We start from the raw sequence: 19,181 nt of genomic DNA on the forward strand, positions 1-19,181 counted from the left end.
ATAATACTAAGGGCCCTGCCTATGCAGCACTCCCAATAAATGTCCCTGATGGATGGTAGGGAGACCTGTATGATCCTCTCAGCCATTCTCACAGTCCTTTGTGGGGACTTTTGGTCTGATGTGCAGCTGCTCCCATACCAGATAGAGATGCAACTTGTCAGGACATTCTCAATGGTGTTCCTGTAAAATGCATTTAAGATGGGAGGGGGTCGCCTTGCTTGCCTCAATCTCCTTAGAATGTGAGGGTGCCGCTGTGCTTCTTGTTCAGGGAAGTGCTATTAAGGGACCATGTGAGGTAATCCGTGATGTGAGCTACCAGGAACTTGGTGCACTTAACTCTCTCAACAGAGGAGGCATGTATTCGTAGAGGGGGGTTGGTTTATCTAAACCTTCCTGAAGTCCACAATGATTTTCTTTGTCTTTTCCATGTTTGGACTTAGACTGTCCTTCTCACAACAATCCACCAGCCACTCCACCTCTTCTCTATATTCTACCTCATTATCATTGTTGATGAGGCCAGCCGCTGTTGTGTCATTTGCAAACTTGATGACCTGGTTTGAGCTGAATCCCGTGGCACGGTCATGAGTCAGCGGTGTAAACAGCAGCAGGCTGACCACACAGCCCTGGGGAGCGCCAGTGCACAGCGTAATGGGACTAGAGATGTTGCTGTCCTCACAAACTGACTGTGGCCTTTCTGCTAAGAAGTCCAATATCCAGCTGCAGGGTGAGGTGTTCAGACCCAGCAAGGACTATTTCCCCGCCAGTTTCTGTGATGCGATGGTGTTAAGTGCCAAACTGATGTCTCTAAATAGCAGTTTGGTATATGAGACCCTATTTTCCAGGTGGGACAGGACAGAGTGGAGTGCAGAGACCATTGCATTGTCCATGGATCAATTTGAGCGATAAGTGAACTGGAGAGTGTCCAATATAACCAGGAGTAATGCTTTAATGTGCTCCATGACCAGCCACTCAAAGTATTTCATACTGGCTGATGTTAATGCCATCAGATGATAGTCATTTAGGCATATTACTGTCACCTTCTTTGGCACTGGAATGATGGTTACTATATTGAAAACCAAGGGGACAGTGGACTGTTCCAAGGAAAAGTTGAATATATCCATCAGCAGCTTGGTTAGCTGGGCTGTACATTCTTTTAGAACCCGACTTGTTATATTATAGGGACCCACAACTTTGTGTGGGTTGATTCTGGCCAGGGTTGACTTTTTGATCCTATACTATCAGTATAGGATGTGCCCATGATTTATTGGGCTGAGTCCATTATTCCCTATAACTTCATACTTTCGTGGGCTTTCAAATTGCCACACCAGACCATGATGCAACTGGTCGGAATACTTTCCACAGTACGTTTGTTGAAGTTTGTTGGAGAAAAAATGGTGTGCTTTCCATATGATTGCACCTCCATGTGCAGCAAGTTTTAGTTGGTATATTTTGAACACATGACTCTTCATGTTATGATGGTAGTCTTTCAAATATCATACTTTTCACCTGTACCATTCTTGAGGTAAAGATGTCCTCTTCTGAAATCTATTCCGCAACCTATGGACTCTCTTTCAACTAATTTGTTCTTGGTATTAATTATTTATTTGTATATGCACAGTTTGACTTCTTTTGTACGTTGATTGTCAGTCTTTGGTAATTTTCAATTGATTCTATTGTACTTATATGTTCTACTGTGAATGCTTCAAAAACAAAATCTCAGGGTAGTATATAGTAACATATACATACCTTGATAATAAACTTACTTTGAAATTTGAACTTTGAGATAACATCATTTAGCAAGCAACTTAGAGTCCAAAGTAAGTAGGAAAACAAAATCTATTTGTAATGTTAGTAAAAGCAAGTTTAAACTAGTCTTAACTTCAGAAGTTCAAAGTCCTTGCAATATTGTTCTGAAGTAGTGAGGCAGTGAACAATGAATGTGAAACAATTTATTATTAAAGCGGAAAATGTTGATCAGGTATCGTCTGTCAAGAGATAAGTAGGTTAAAATATGCAGAATAATGCCTGAGTGAGTGGTGGGTAGGTTAGTGATGGAGTGAGAGTCAAGAGATTCCAAATGAAGCAAGGTGTTGTATAGTAGAAGGTAACAGAAGTCTTGAAAACGCGCAAATAAAGATTGATTTATGAAATTGGAAAGAATACTAGGAATTTGGTATAAAATTTCTGGAATGCTTATTAACTGAAATGTTTTCAGCTTAATGTGTAATCATAAATCTCCTCTACTTTGGAAACCAAACACATATTGAACAACCTAAACATGATCTCTTCACAGGTTCTACTTGACTTGCATAATATTTCCAAGACTTTACATTTGTTGCATCTATTTTTTTTCATGTGAATTGATCCATGGCACAAAAAAGCATCTGAATGTAGATATCCTATTTATCTAAATATTCATACATGCATTCTTAAAACTTATGAACTTGTTTTATGTACCTATATGTTGGTTATGTTTATGATCAAAACTGCTTCTGGTATTTTACTTGCATAGTTCATTATGACACTTAATTGCTTGAGCAAGAGTAATTAATTGATAGGAGTATGCATTGCTGTTTATAACAGCCATTATTAGATATTAGTATTCTAAGCAACATAAATTCAATTCATGATTGAAATTTGATTTTTATAACTTTAGAGGAAAGGATATGTAAAGTATAAATAATGAATGTGTAAGTTTCAATTTAAAAGTAAAATAACTGCATTTGAAATTCAAAATGCAAATCATTCAGTTAATTTTATATTAATTGTTGTTAGCTATGCTTTATGTTACTGAGAATGATTAAACGGGGTAATATTTTGTATTTGAATTTTTTGAAACTGTTAAAAAAGATGTATTTTAATATTAAAATATAACAGTATATTACAAAAACAATGTTGATTTGTTTTTCTTCTGTCTTGCTAAATTTATTTTTCCAAAGCCTTGAAATTTGGTATTGGTGAGCTTGCAAACTCTTTAGACATCATTGAGGAGAACCTAAGTCATCCAGCTCGAAAAAGAAGACATGCAAAGAAAGATGACTACAACATTGAAGTTCTGTTGGCAGTAGATGATTCTGTTGTCCGCTTCCATGGAAAACAGCATGTTCAGAATTATGTTCTGACACTAATGAATATTGTAAGTCATCTTATATACCATTTATTATATTTAATTCTTGTTCATTAGTAAAAGTTAAAGTTCACATCACCTGTAATTTGGTGTAGTTAGTATATATAATATGTTTATCATTTTCTGTATTCTCACTGAATCAAATTTTCTACTTGGAAAAGGAAATTCCTTCACACTTCTGCCAGTTAAGTTTATACAGATTAAAACTGATTATTCTGTGGGTGTTCCAGTAGAAAATGACCAGGGGCGTTCAAGAAGCAAAATAGAATGGAAGGAGATTTGGGATAGGAATCAGGTGCCAATAAATTGGGTGAATCTGGGGCTGCATTTGCTGGGTTACAAGGATTATTAGATGAAGGCATTATGTTTGGTGGTATGACAGGCAAAGGGGAGATATAAGGATACAAGTAAATATATTAAAGGGGGCATATCTGTTTTTTTCAATGCCAGGCTGGGATCTGCTCATAAAAGCCCCTTTTAATTGCCCTGTGCAGAGCAAGCAGCAGAGTTAGTACCAGGCTGAGCTGAGACTTCCTAGTTAGTGGTGGTCTTTGGATTACGTGAAGGAGCTTCTCCAAGTATGGCTCTAAAATAGTTTTACAAAGAATAATGCTATAATGTGCTGAAAGCTGTGGAATTGTGAAAGTACTATTTTTGATATGCCAGTCTGTTTTTCTTTTGCGTGCCACAGTCTCGAGAAGACACTGGATTGTGTAGAGGGAGCAAGAGAGTTTAAAAGAAGTGAGTGAGGGCTGTCAGCATATTTTGCATGCTACGGTTCCTGAGAAGACAATGCATAATTATGCATTTGGCAATGACCAATAAAAAGAAGTTTGGTTTAAGGAGAGGCCTTTGTGTGAGTGGGCCACAGTTGGAGTGTGGAGTTGAGGCTTTGGCTCATCAAGGCTTTGGTAAGGAGAAGTGTAGGCCATAGGTAGATTTTTTTTGGTTATTTATTTTTTCTTTCTTATTTGCACATTTAGAGCAGTGGGGATACCAGACAGGATACTAGAATGCTCCTCTTGCAGGATCTGGGGAGGCAGGGAGACCTCCAATGTCCGTGATGACCACACCTACAGGAAGTGTATCACAGCTGTAACTTCTAACAGACCTTGTTGAGGAGTTGGAGCTGGAATTGGATAAACTCCAGATCATTTGGGAGGATGAAGGATTGATAGGCACGGCATACAGGCAGATAGTTACACCCAAGGTGTAGGACACAGGTAACTGGGTGACTGTCAGGAAGGGGATAGGAGAGCCAATGCAGAGTACCCCTGTGGCCATTTCCCTCAGCAACAGGTATACCGCTTTGGATACTGTTGGGGTGGGGATGACCTAACAAGGAAAGCCACAATGGTCAAGTCTCTGGCACTGATTCTGATCTGTGGCTCAGAAGGGAAGAGGCGAGCTGCAGTGATAGGGGAATCGTTCATTAGGGGAACAGGAAGGAGCTCTGTGGATTAGAACAAGATTACTGGATGGTTTGTTGCCTCTGAGGTGCTAGGGTCAGGGACATATCAGATCAACTGCACAGCCTTCCTAGATAGGATGGTAAGCAACTAGATGTTGTGGTCCACATCGATACCATTGACATGAGTAGAATGGGTGAAAAGGTCATGCAAGGTGACTCAAGGAGTTAGGTGGTAAATTAAAGGACAAGGTCTCCAGGGTTGTGATCTCAGCATTGCTTCCCATGCCATGTGCTAGTGAGGCCAGAAATAGAAAGATCATACAGTTTAACACATGGCTAAGAAGTTGGTGCAAGAGGAAGAGCTTTGGATTTTTGTATCATTAGGCTCTCTTCAAGGGAAGTTGGGTCCTGTACAGCAGGAATGGCTTGCACCTGAACTGGAGAACTAATATCCTAATGGGAAGGTTTGCCAGTGCTGCACGGGGGCGGTTTAAACTACAGTTGCAGAAGGTGGGAACCAGAGCTCCAGAACAGATGTTGGTGTGGTTATGGAGAAGGATATTGTTAAACTTATATACAAAATCAGGGATCAAAAGGTTGAGTATGGTGGGACTAATGTTCTAAGCTGCATATATTTCAAAGCAAGTAGTAGGAAAGGCAGATGAGCTTAGGGCATAGTTTAGCACATGGAATTATGAAGTTGAAGTCATTAGTGAGACTTGGTTGCATGAGGACCAGGACTAGCAGCTTAATGTTCCAGAGTTGTGTTGTTTTAGACATGATAGAACAGGAGGGATTAAAGGGGGAGGGACGGCATTACTACTCAGGAAAAATGTCATGGCAGTGCTTAGTCAGGGCAGACTGGAGAACTTGTCTAGTGTGGTTTTATGGATAGAATTCAGAAATAAGAAAGGTATTACCACGTTAATGGGATTATATTATAGACTATTCACAGGATTTAGAGGAGCAATTTGTAGAGAGACTGCAGTCTGTTGCATAAAACAAAAGGCTGTGATAGTAGGTGATTTTAACTTTCCACATATTCACTGCGACTCCCATATGGAAAAAAGTGTTCAATGGGAAAATGTTTGTCAGATGTCGACAGGAAAGTTTCCTTAGTCAGTGCCTAAAAGTCCCAATTAGAGTGCATACTATTGGAATGAGACAGGGCAGGTGACTGAAGTGCGTGTAGGGGAACATTTGCATCTAGTGAACATAATGCCATTAGTTTCAAAGTAAATTTGGGAAAAGATAGATCTGGTCCTCAGGTTGAGGTTCTAAGTTGGAGAAAAGTCTATTTTGATGGTATCAGAAATGATCTGCCAAGTGAAGATTTGGACAGATGGTTATCTGGCAAAAGTGTACTTGGTAAGTGGGAGACCTTCAAAAGAGAAATTTTGAAGTACAGTATTTGTATGTTCCTGTCAAATAAAAAGGCAGGGATAACAGTTTTAGGGAACTCTGGTTTTCAGGAGATTTTGAGGCCCTGATTAAGAAAAAGAAAGAGATGCACAGCAGCTATAGGCAAGTTGGAACAGATGAGGTACTTGAGTGTAAGAAATGCAAGAGAACACGTAAGGAAATCAGGAGGGCTAAATGAAGACATGAGGTTGTTCCAGCAGACAAGGTGTAAGAGAATCTTAAGAGTTTCTACAGATACATTATGAGCAGAAGGATTGCAAGGGACAAAATTGCTCCTCTGGAAGATCAGAGTAGTAATCTGTGCTTGGAGCTGAAAGAAATGTGGGAAGATCTTAAGTGGATTTTTTGTTTCTGTTCTTACTTGGGAGCCAGACACAAACTCTATAGATGTGAGGCAGTGCAGCATTGAGGTCACGGATCCTATACTGATTACAGAGGAGGAGGTGTTTGCTGTCTTGAGGCAAATTAGGGTGGATAAATCCCCTTGCAATATGTTCCCTTGGACCCTGTGGGAAGCTAGTGCAGAAATTACAGAGATATTTAAAACATCCTTAGCCACAGATGAGATGCTGGAGGATTGGAGGCAATATTCCCTCTAAGGTGTATACGTGTGTGCGAGCACACAATATTTGCTACTAGTGCACAAAGGAATTTAAACTGCGCACAAAAGGTTGTCACCCTCTACCTTGTTGACATGTTAAAAATATTTCACAGTCGTACACAATCACATTTCCTTTTCTGGTTTCTGATGCAGATGTTGTTGACAATGTGGAGTTTGCGATGATTTGTCTGCAGATTTTAGAACTGCCTTATTTATACCATTTTTATTGAAAAAAAATATTGATTCACTTTATCAAATTCCAAAGAGTCAAAGGCCTTGAAGTGCAAAAGAGCTGGTAGTTCATTTAAAGTGGAATGGTATAATGAAATAGTAGAAACCGCTATATTGAAAGCTCATGAGGTCAGGAATGTGCAGCTACGAGAAATATCTATGTACAATCCTGCTGTTACCTGCATTTTTTTGCGCCTTGCAAAATTTGCTGGAGAATTTGTAAGTGGCAAGAATTCGAGTGATATTTGGAAACTTGACTTTTTAAAGTGTCATTTAGCAAGCAAATCATGTATGGACGGTGTCCAAAATCCTTCATTACCGGCTACAGGCCTGTTATGTATATTTCGTGAGAGTGCAAATGAGAACAGTAACGATCAAACCCAGAGGAGATAAAAGTTCTTATTGACAATGTTTTTCTAACTGTTAAAATGAATACCCCTTCATATAAAATACAGCGAGCACATACTTTTGTCTCTGAGCAAAAAAATTACACAGCTCAAGATTTTTGCACACACTGGTCATTACAAATTAGAGGGAATATTGATTGGAGGATAGCTTCTGTTATTCAGTTGTAAGAAAGATTCTGAGAATAAGCCAGGAAATTGTAGAATGGCGAGCCTGACATCAGTATTGGGAAATTTATTGGAGGTATTCTAAGGGACCAGACATATAAGTATTTGGATAGGCAGGGATTGATTAGGTATAGTCTGCATGATAAGTCATGTCTAACCAATCTTACACAGTTTTTTCGAGGAAGTTGCCAGGAAGGTTGATGAAGGCAAGACAGTAGCCATTATCTGCATGGACTTCAGCGAGGCCTTTGACAAGGTCCCGCATGGGAGATTGGTCAAGAAGGTTCAGTTGCTTGGCATTCAAGACGAGATAGTAAATTGGATTTGACGTAGGTTTTGTGGAAGAAGTCAAAGAGTGATTGTAGATGGTTGCTTCTCTGACTGGAGGCCTGAACCTAATGGTGTGCTGACGGGATTGGCGCTGGGTCCATTGTTTTTTGTCATTTATATCAACGATCTGGATAATAATGTGGTAAACTGGATCAGCAAATTTGTGGATGACACCAAGATTTGGGGTGTAGTGGATAGTGAGGAAGACTATCAAAGCTTGCAAGGGGATCTGAACCAGCTGGGAAAAATGGGCTGAGAAATGACAGTTGGAATTTAATGCAGACAAGTGTGAGGTGTTGCACTTTGGGAGCACCAACTAATGTTGGTTTTACATGGTGAGCAGTATGGCACTGAGGAGTGAGGAGACCCATAATTCCTCCAAAGTGTCATCCCAGGTAGATAGGGTCGTAAAGAAAGCTTTTGGCACATTGGCCTTCATTAATCAATGTACTGAGTACGGGAGTTGGGATGTTCTGTTGATATTGGTGAGGTCTAATTTGGAGCCTTGTGTGCAGTTTTATTTCAACACCTACCTACAGGAAGGACGCACATAAAATTGAAAGAGTACAACGAAAATTTTCAAATATGTTGCTGGGATTTGAGGACCTGAGTTATAGGGAAAGGTTAAATAGTTTAGGACTTTATTCCCTAGAACATAAACAATTGAGGGGAGATTTGATACAGATACACAGAATTATGAGGGGTATGGATTGGGTAGTTGCAAATAGGCTTTTTCCAATGAGTTTGGATGAGACTACAACTGAAGGTCATGTGTTAAGGGTGAAAGGGTTAAAGGGAACATGAGGGGAACATCTTTACTTAGGCTGGTGTGAGTTTGGAATGAACTGCCAGCACAAGTGATGGATGCGGGGTCTGTTTCAACATTTGAGAAATTTGGTTAGGTATAGGGATGAGAGGAGTATGGAGGCCTATGGTCTGGGTGCAGGCCGATGGGACAAGGCAAATTAATGGTTTGGCACAGACTAGAGAGGCTGAAAGGCCTGTTTTTGTGCTGTAGTGTTCTTGTACCTGTCCCGCACAAAGCTTTGCTGACCATCTGTCATGTCCATGCTTTTGTTAATATGTGTTAATTTGCTCCTAAAAATCTACCCTAATTATTTCCTTACTGTTGATGTAAAGCTCACCAGTCTTTAATTTTCTGGATTGTTCTTGTTAACATTTTAAACAAAAGAACAACATTGGATAGTTTTCACTCTTCTAGGATTCAGCCCATGTCTACAAAGGATGCAGAGGTCTCTGTAAGTGCCCCAACAATCTCTTATTTTGCATCCCTCAGTATCCTGGGATAGATACCATCAATTCCTGGAGATGTACTTCAAGATAACCAATACCACCTCCATGGTTTAATATCAACAAGCCTTTGAATACTAACGTGTCTCAAACCTCACCATCAGTCATGTCCTTTTTGGTGAATGGAAATGTGAATTATTAATTACGGACCTCATCCACTTTCTCTGATTCTATAAGTCCACTCACTTGTCCTTAAGTGAAGCTACCCTATTATATGTATTGCATGAGTAATGATGAGAAGGCTACCTTCAATAAACAACACACATCTAGGGTCAGTATGATCAACTAAACGGGAAAGTTGAAATGTTTGACTGAGAGAATTAAAATTGTGGTGAATGCTGTGTAGGTGCTGCCCCATGCAAAATTACTGTTCGCCTGGAAACGTCAGACCTTACACTAGCATAAAATTAAAGTGGAAGTATATTTACAGATATTTCAACTTTAACAAACCGTTAATGGGGGGAAAGAAAGAAAAGGGCCTGGTACCATTAAACCAGTCAAAATATGCACATAAACGTTGGACTAGTCGGGTGTTTCGCTTTGATCACTTATGTATTGAATCCATGTTATGCGTAAAAAAAAACCCACCAACCACAGTTTGAGCTTCCGTCGAAGACCATTTCAAACGAACTGGCTAACTCAGGAGTATTGGCACTTCCTCCTTGGAACCATTCATCTGCACAAAGCACTACTTAGAACAAGGTCTATCCTCAGGCTGAATTCTGTGAGCATCTTCCCTGAGCTCCTGTGAAGCACCTTCATCTTCCAACCCCGCCATAAATTTTAAATATAAAATTATACACACACACACACACACACACGTGTGTGGGTGTGTATGCATGCACTGAGATTCTCGTTAATCCTACTTGACAAAGACATTTCATGCCCTCATTTAACCCTTCTAATTTCTTGTTTAAGTATTTTCCATCTTTCTTTATATCCCTCAAGGGCCTTTCCTGATTTCAACTTTCTATATCTTGCACACCCTTTATGCTTTTGACCATACTTACAATATCTTTTGTTATCCATTGTTTCTGAACTTTGCCATCCTGTTTTTCATCCTTGTAGGGACATAGAACAATGATGTTGTGTGGAACTAATAAAACTAGCAATTAAATGCCAAGCTAAGCTAATGAGTTCTACTTACACAATGTTCATATCCATCCATTCTCTGCACATTTATTTGCCTATCTATAAGTTTATCAAATATCTCCATCATATTTCCTGCCACTGCCTCCCTGGCTGTACATTCCAGGCAATCTCCACTCTGTGTTTATAAAAACCTTGCCCCTCACATCTCCTTTAAAATTGCACTCTCTCACCTTAAATTTATACCCTCTAGTCTTAGGCATTTTGACCCAGAGGAAAGATGTCAACTGCCTATCTATGCCTCATAATCTTATAATTCTATCTATGCCTCTTATACACTGCCATCATGTCTCCCATCAGCCTCTGCTACTCCAGAGTAAACAGCCCAAGCCCGACCAACCTCTCCCCTAGCATATATGCTCTAATCAAGGCAGCATCTTCTCCAAGGGCTGCATGCCCTTTCTAAAATGGAGTAACCAGAACTGAATGCAGTATACCAGATGCAGCTTAACCTGAGTTTTATGGAGCTACAGTTTAGCTTGTTGACTCTTGAACTCAGTACCTTAACTAATAAAGGCAAGCATGCTACACACCTCCTTTACCACCCCATCAACCAGTGCGGTACTTTCAAGGAGCTATGAATTTAGACTGCATAAATTACTTTGTACATCAACACTGTTAAGGGTCTTGCCACTAACGATGTCCTGTCATCTTACATTTGATTTTCCAAAGTACACAAGTTCTTACTTGGCCAGATTAAACTCCATCTGCCATTTTTCCATCCATATCACTACTGATCTATAATACTGTATCCTTTGGCAATCTTCTTACTATCCATAATGCCACTAATCATTGTATCATCTTTGAACAGCCAGGTCACAGTGGGTCCCATGCGTTCTAGTCTTCTACCTTATAAGTCTTACAAGTGCCTATGTAGACAATAATCATAGCTGTACCTTTGTGATGGACTTGAATTCTAATCAACTGGCCTTTAAAAGTTCCCACCTTTGTGCTGTGTATTTACTCCTAACCATCACTCAATGTCCACTTTTTTCAGTTTATGTCTAATACCATTTTAATTAGCTTTCCCCTGATTTAGCACTTTCACCTGAGAACTAGCCTATCTTTATCCAAAACTGTTTTAACATGTACAGAATTATGGTCATTGTTCTATCTGTCCATCTATCCATCCCTCCCCCCCACCCCACTTCTGGCCTTTTGAACCGTGGAAGGAAACTGGAGCTCCTGGAGGAGACCCATGCAGCCACAGGGAAAATGTACAAACTCCTTGTAGGCAAACGGTGGGAATCGAACCCAAAATGCTCCTCCCCTGAAACTTTGATCATCTACCTAGGCCCATTCCTCAATAATAATGTCAAGTATGGCCCTATCCCAAGTTGGACTCCTGACATATGGTTTCAAAAATTCCTCCTGAATGCACCTAAAAAAATCCTGCCCCATCTAAGCCCCTGACATCAAGCTTTGTATCTACACAACCCTGAATATATTGTATCTGATACTTTTATTCAAATCACTGACATATTGTAAGGATGGCTTCATAGTATAGTTTCAGTCAAGAAATATTTAGCACCACAGTATTGTACTTCATATTTGGCTGATTTGGAATTTTGGATTTGTTACGGCTAATGATCAGTTGATAATTCAGGGACTTTTACAAAAAAATTGAGACTTTTCCGTGGTCTAGCCAAAAGCACTTTAAAACTAGATGATCTTCAGTTATTATTCAGCGAAAGATGATTTGCATTACCTCATCCTGAGCTATTGTTCATAGAGTTATGTTTGTTTTGACATCTTTGTTACTATGGCAATCATTTTGTGGGGGAAAAAAGTGGCCTGTCTGGTGGCAAAAGCCAGTAAACATGTTGAGAATTGTACAAAATGCTCAAGTTTGAAAAGCAAGTAGTTCTGGTTCACGATTCTTTTTCTAACTTCATACGATTTATAGGTATTTATTAGTATCCTGCAAAAATTTATGCCTTGAACCTTGCTTTTTCACATCTGATTTGTTCATTTTACCACTTTTGATTAATTAAACCTGTATATATTCCAAAAATATTTAGTTATATTTTTCCACTATCATTAAAAGGTAACATTGCTTAACAGAATGATTGCTTATCTAGTATTGGGGAAGAAGCGTTAGATTCTTTTTGCCATTTGATATTCAAGATTAAAGACATATTAGCTAGTCACCTCTAATAAACACTACAGTTTAGTTCTTTATGCTTTTTTTCGCTCTGTGAATGGTACAATGTCTTTGTAATATATATTTACTTTGGTGCCTTGTTAAATTCCCAGCATAGTTTAAGATTTTACAATCTGGCCATTTCTAAGATCACCATTTTCCACCTCAGAAATATTTTTCTGCTGTTTCTGTTCTGGTTATATCCTATCTTTGGAAATGTTGAGGTGTTAAAGATTCCACATGTGTTAAATTTTCTGTGGTTACTCATCCATGTAACACCTTAGAACTTTTCACTGTAACTTCCTTATATATGTTGAGGTTGTTGGGTCATTTAAGAGTAATCCTGGATAGAGAAGTAAGATGGGCTGTACCTATGCTAAACTGTGACGTGTTGAAGAATTAAGAATTTATCGTTTGATTCTCAATCTCTTGATTTTTGTGGTTTTACTACTGAACCAAAGGATTTCTTTCCTCAAATTTGCAAATCTTCCACTGTACAAGAATACACAATTGTTGCAGTACTTCATAAACACAAGAGTTCAAGGTTCAAAGTAAATTTATTATCAAAGTACATACATGTCACAATATACAACCCTGAGATTCATTTTCTTGTGGGCTTGCTCAGTAAATCTATAGAATAATAACCATCATAATCACTGAAAGACTGCCCACCTTGGGTGTTCAACCAATGTGCAGAAGACAACAAACTGAGCAAATACAAAAAGAAAGAAATAATATTAATAAATAAATGAGCAATAAACATGGAGAACATGAGATGAAAAGTGTTTGAAAATAAGTCCATTAGTTGTGGGAACATTTCAATGATGGGGCAAGTGTAGATAAGTGAAGTTACCTCCTTTGATTCAAGAGCCTGATGGTTGAGGGATAGTAACTGTTCCTGAACCTGGTGATGTGAGGCTCCTGCACCTTCTTCCTGATGGCAGCAGTGAGAAGGGAGCATGTTCTGGGTGGTAGACGTCCCTGACGATGGATGTGACTTTCCTGTGACAGTGTTTCATGTAGATGTGCTCAGTGGTTGGGAGGGCTTTACTTGTGATGGGCTGGCCCGTACCCACCACTTTTTGTTGGATTTTCCATTCAAAGGCATTGGTGTTTCCATACCAGACTGTGATGCAGCCAGTCAATATGCTCTCCACTACACATCTATAGGTATGTCTTGCACCTAATGTAGTCTTCTGCTATAGCACATCCACTTCAGTGTGCTGTGTGTTCAGAGGTGCTTTTCTGCACACCACTGTTGTAATGTGTGGTTATTTGAATTACTGTCACCTTCCTGTCAGCTTGAACTATTCTGACCACTCTCCTCTGACTGCTCGCATTAACAAGGCATTTTTCGCTCACAAAACTGCCACTCACTGAATATTTCTTTTGTTTTTTGCGCCATTCTCTGCAGCTCTAGATACTGTTATGCCTGTACATCGCAGGGGATCAGCAGTTTCTAAGATATTCAAACCACCCCATCGGGCACCAACAATCATTCCCCAGTCAAAGTCACTTGAATCACATTTCTTTCCGATTTTGATGTTTGTTCTGAACAACAACTGAACTATTTCTGCATGCTTTAATGCCTTGAATTCCTGCTACGTAATTGGCTGATTAGATATTTACATTAACGAGCATATGCACAAGTGTACCTAATAAAGTGGCCACTTAATATAAATTGAACAAATAAAACATTGAAATATGGGGAATTCTGTCACTCTAGAATATTTCTAAAAATGATATTGTCTAAGGGACAAGAAACTTTATTGTTGTCGAATTTATTCTTGAATAACATTAGTGTAGCTTGTAGTGCAGTCATTTTACAGTGACAGCTATAAGATCAGGATTTGATGCCTAGTGCTGTCTATAAGGAGATTATACATTCTCCCTCAATCTAAAGATATATAATTAGGATTATTGAGTTGTGGGCACTATAAGCACTGGAAGTGTGGTGATATCTGTGAGTTGTTCGGCACAATTCTTGCTGATTTGGTTTGATGCTAATGATGCATTCACTGTATGTTTTGATGTACATGTGGCAAATAAAGCTATTTTTTAATCTTTCATTTATTTAACACATTCAATTTTGACATGGAGCATTTTGTAACAAAATGTAGGTATATAAAACAAAAAATATATAAATGATCACAACTCAGATTTATCTTTTGAGGGTTGAAACTTTTGCCTATAAACTCATAACGAAGATATAATGAATTAAGAAAAGATTTGAATTATTTTGAACAATCCGCAGATGCTGGAAATCCAAGCAACACACACAAAATGCTGGCGGAACCCAGCAGGCTAGGTAGCATCTATGAAAAAGAGCATTTTTTTGTGAATTAATTATCTTGAATGCTTTTTTTCTCTAGTAATCTTCTCAATGATAGAAGTTATATATTTATTCCAATGAGGGCAATCCATGTTGTTGCCAGTGATAAGATACTTTAGAATAATGAAACTGTTCAGATATGTATTATGAAAAAAGCTAATTAAGTAACTGATTGCAGTCTGCCTCTATTCTTCTTTCATTAAAGGCTACACCAGTTCCTGACACCTTAATCAGATTATTACATAAATCTTTCAAGTCAGATTTTGTAGCAGATGGTTTCAGTCCGTAACAGTTACGATTTGGCTCCAAAGATGGTCTGATTGTTATGCGTAGTTAACTATTGCCTGGGAAGATAGAAACTGCTGCAGAGGTCTACTTAAGTGGTTGAAGAAAAATGCATAAGTAAACTAAAATCTTGGTTGATTTAAAATAGTGAGTAAGCGTTTCCTCAAGTGAACTGTTTGCAACATTAGAGTCCTCCATTAAACACCAAGTTTTGTTTAGCTTTTTCTGTGGTATGTGCTGTAATCCACTTTTGGATTAATTCATCAAATAGTCGTGGACATGGCCACCTATTGAGTTAGGGTGCCTATAACTGATCAGAGTGGGAATATTTGGTTTGGGGGTATACTTTAAGATTTAGTTGTGCACATCCCTGTCAAGATTATTGCTGAGAATTACTGAAAGAAGCACGGTGGTTGACACATTTTTCTTTGTGTCGGTCTCAAAACTTGCTGCCGTTGGTATCCACCCTTCGTGTGAACAAATTTTTATTAAGGCCTGCATTCGTATTACCCAAGACAAATTGAATTGACAGCTACGTGACAGGCCATCATAGATGAAGGTGTGCATATATAAGGAACATCTAAACATTTAAAGCTATAACATATATGTCAAACTCAAGGCCCGCTGGCCAAATCTGGCCCGTGGTGGAATTATCTTTGGCCCGCGAGATAATATCTAATTACTATTAAAGCTGGCCCCAGTAATCGAAGCGCCTATGGCGTATGAGATGGCTAATGCTGAGTTTATTCAGGTACCAGGTTTTCAGGTTTTTTAGTGTTTATTCGGCAGTCTTGCTCAGCAGTCTTCTTCATAAGAAACGGAATTTGTAAAGTGAAACACTTTGTAGTTATAGCAGAGACTGAGACACGTGAGAGCAGGCTGAAAAAACTGAGGCAACGAAAGCTGCGTTCGCACGCGTCCGACTGATCCGGCCCGCATGAAGCTGCATTTTGCTCAATCCGGCCCGTGACCTAAAATGAGTTTGACACCCCTGCGTATAGTAGAAGAAATTGTATTTGCTAGAATCTCATGTACACAACCACCATATATAGTATACATTTGCACAAAAAATCAATTTGGGTTTGAGAAATGCATGATCTACCAGCTCCACACCATTCTTGAATGGCATCAATGTCATAAAGTATGAGTTGTCAGAAACACATTTCGAGCTCATCATGTGATGATATATTGAACATATGTCAATAATTCAACAAAATTCAATAAAGCAGTCAAGAATTGTGCCCAGCCACCTCTTAAAATGGAAAAAAAAACATACAGGTAAGTCCAAATTTCTGATGCAGAGCATGACTCTTCAAAAGCATCCATTGGAAGACTGATGAGCCATTTTTCAAGCATGAATACTAGAATGCTATTGGAAGACTGGTGAGCCATTCCTTATACATGAGGAGTAGTCACTAGAATACCTTGCAGAAGCATAAAAAATTGGCTTAATCCACTTTGTATACTTACAGTCAGAAAACTTTCCATTGAGGAAAAACTGTGCTATCTACTTCAGTTGTAGGCTCAGTCAAATGGTAAATGGCCTATTTGAGCAGTGCTGTACCAGACAGGAAGTTCAGTCTGGAATAGACATCGTCACAAATATAAACACCTACCTAGTGCTGAATGCCATGAATTTTACTCACGCTTGCAGACGGAAACACAGAATTCTGGCACACATCTACAGATCAACGTATACTCAGAGTAGCCGTTTCGTCTATTTGTTTCAATTTAAAATAAAAGTGTATCGTTATACTTAAAAGAAATTGTCTTGAGTTAGTGAACAATAAAGGTGGAATTTTATATTAGTAAGGAAAAGTGAATGCTGGAAAACTGTAAACGAAAGTTCAGAAATGCACATAAATATTTCATTTGAAACAACTTCCCTACTTCTTTATAATGTAAAGTTCATTCCTGCCTGTGTCCTGACGAATTAGAAAAGGTTACAGTAAAATTTAGACAATCTGGTATCCATTTGTTTGAAAATCCCAATGGTTCAGCATGTAGCACATTTATTAGAATACTATGTCCTTGTTATCCCCAGATTGACTATCCATACATCTACATACTCTCATCTATTATTTACTGCAGTTGTGAAAATGTAGGGTCAGAAACACGGGTTGATGTATGGTTGGAGTTGGGAATCCATTGTGCACCCAAGTGCATATGCTTTACTTGTTTTACAAACTGAAACTTAGAAGGTGAAATCCACTAGGTTCTGTGTCACATGCTCCTTTTTATCACAGCAGAGCTCAGATTTCCAATCCTTTTAAACTCTCTCCCTCTCCTTCCTCCTCCTCTCCCTCTCTCACCTCTCCCTCTCCCTCCCCCTCTCTCCTCTCCCTCCCTCCCTCTCTCTCCTCTCCCTCCCTCCCCATACTGGGTAATATGAGTAATATCCAGTATTTGGAAAATCTGCTCATCTGGCACTACCCAAATCCTGAAAAGTGTAGGATAATCAAAGTTTTGCTATATACAGTATACTCATCATCAAACTGTGACTTAGCAAAGTGCAAACTGACTGGAATTTCCTTCTTATAAACTGCCAAAGTTTCAAGGGTATATCATTGCTGTAGCACATTTTAGTGCATATTCGAGGTTGTGAAAGGAATTATACTATTCCAAGATTTTTTTTTCATTACTGGGCATGGCCAACATTTTCAATTCTGTCATTAGCTGATGCAATTAATGTAAATACTGGTGAAGAGAAAACTTGAAAATGTATTAATTCAATACCAGTAAAATATGCATGGGCATGTTAACTGTGGTTCTTTTGTGGTTTAGGAATGGCATTTTCCCAGTTGAGTTCTGAAATTGCTCACAGATGCATGTGAGATGTTATAGAAAACTGACTTTTAAGTTCAGGGTTTTATTGTGAGGGATGTTGGATTCCTGAGCATTGAGGATGGTTATAAGATCACAACTGCAAAATGAAATCTAAACAATTCGGATGAAGAGTAATCTTTAGATTAATGTGACATCAAGGTGTGTTGAAAATAAAGGAAATATACAAAATGAGGATCTAAATAAAGTAATATTGCATAACACATTGAAATTTAATTTTAAACTTTGCCTACAGTTTAGAACAGGAGAATGATTTCAGAATCAGAATCTGTATCTGAATCAGTTTTAATATCACCAGCATACGTCATGAAATTTGCTAACTTAGCAGCAGCAATGCAATGCAATACATGATACAGAAAGATAGTTAAATTAAAAATAGTACAAAAACAGAAACAAAAATGAGGTAGTGTTCATGGGTTCAACGTTCATTTAGGAATTGTATGGCAGAGAGAAATAAGCTGTTCCTGAACCACCGAGTGTGTGCCTTCAGGCTTCTATTCCTCTTTCCTGACAGTAAAATGAGAAGAGGGCTTGTTCTGGATGATGGGGGTCCTTAATAATGGACACCACCTTTCTGACGCACTGCTCCTTGAAGATGTCTTGGCTACTATGGTGTCTAGTACCCAAGATGGAGCTGACTAATTTTACAACTTTCTGTAGCTTCTTTCGATCCTGTGCAGCAGCTCTCCGCCCCCCCCCCCCCCCACCCCCCACACCATACCAGACAATTATGCAACCTGTCAGAATGCTCTCCATGGTACATCTGTAGAGGTTTTCAAATGTTTTAGCTGACAAATTAAATCTCCTCGAGCTCCTAATGAAATATAGTAGCTGTCTTGCTTTCTTTATAGCTGCATCGGTATGTTGGGACCAGGTTAGATCCTCAGAAATCTTGACACCCAGGAACTTAAAATTGCTCAATCTCTCTATTTCTGATTCTCTATGAGGATTGGTTCGTGTACCCTCATCCTACCTTTTCTGATGTCTACAATCAGCTCTTTGGTCTTATTGACATTGTTGCTGTGATACCACTCAACTAGCTGGTATATTTCACTCCTGTACACCCTCTCATCTCCATCTGAGATTCTGCCAACAATAGTTGTCTCATCACCAAATTCATAGATGCCATTTGAGCCATACCTCACCACACAGTCAAGGGTATAGAGAGAGTAGTGCAGTGGGCTAAGCACACATCCCTGAGGTGTGCCAATATTGACCGTCATTGAGGATTGTAGCACAGGTTGTAGCACTCTATCACAGCATGCCACATACTTTCCAGTTTTGGACATTAATGATTTTGTTTTCCTCATTTATAAATGTTAATTATTTTCAACAGGCCCATTTGAAATGTCTAATTTTGCTTTCACTGTAATTTCTTCATTAGCCTTTTCTATCATTTCTAAATCAAAAAGAGGAACAATGG

General features: G+C 38.9%; 1 protein-coding gene across 5 annotated transcripts in view; it reads left to right on the top strand.

Moving 5' to 3' along the window:
* Window positions 1-19,181, top strand: part of adamts14 (ADAM metallopeptidase with thrombospondin type 1 motif, 14) — a 211,218-nt gene that overhangs the window by 91,115 nt on the left and 100,922 nt on the right. For 4 of the 5 annotated variants that reach the window (XM_073025269.1, XM_073025266.1, XM_073025268.1 and 1 more), the window contains exon 4: window positions 2,940-3,136. The exons of the other annotated variant lie outside the window; for it this stretch is intronic. In XM_073025269.1, the coding sequence (XP_072881370.1) occupies window positions 2,940-3,136 (197 nt within the window). The remainder of the gene's footprint in view (window positions 1-2,939; window positions 3,137-19,181) is intronic. 5 annotated transcript variants of the gene reach the window in all.

Source organism: Hemitrygon akajei, chromosome 21 (assembly GCF_048418815.1).
Source record: "Hemitrygon akajei chromosome 21, sHemAka1.3, whole genome shotgun sequence".
NCBI lineage: Eukaryota > Metazoa > Chordata > Chondrichthyes > Myliobatiformes > Dasyatidae > Hemitrygon > Hemitrygon akajei.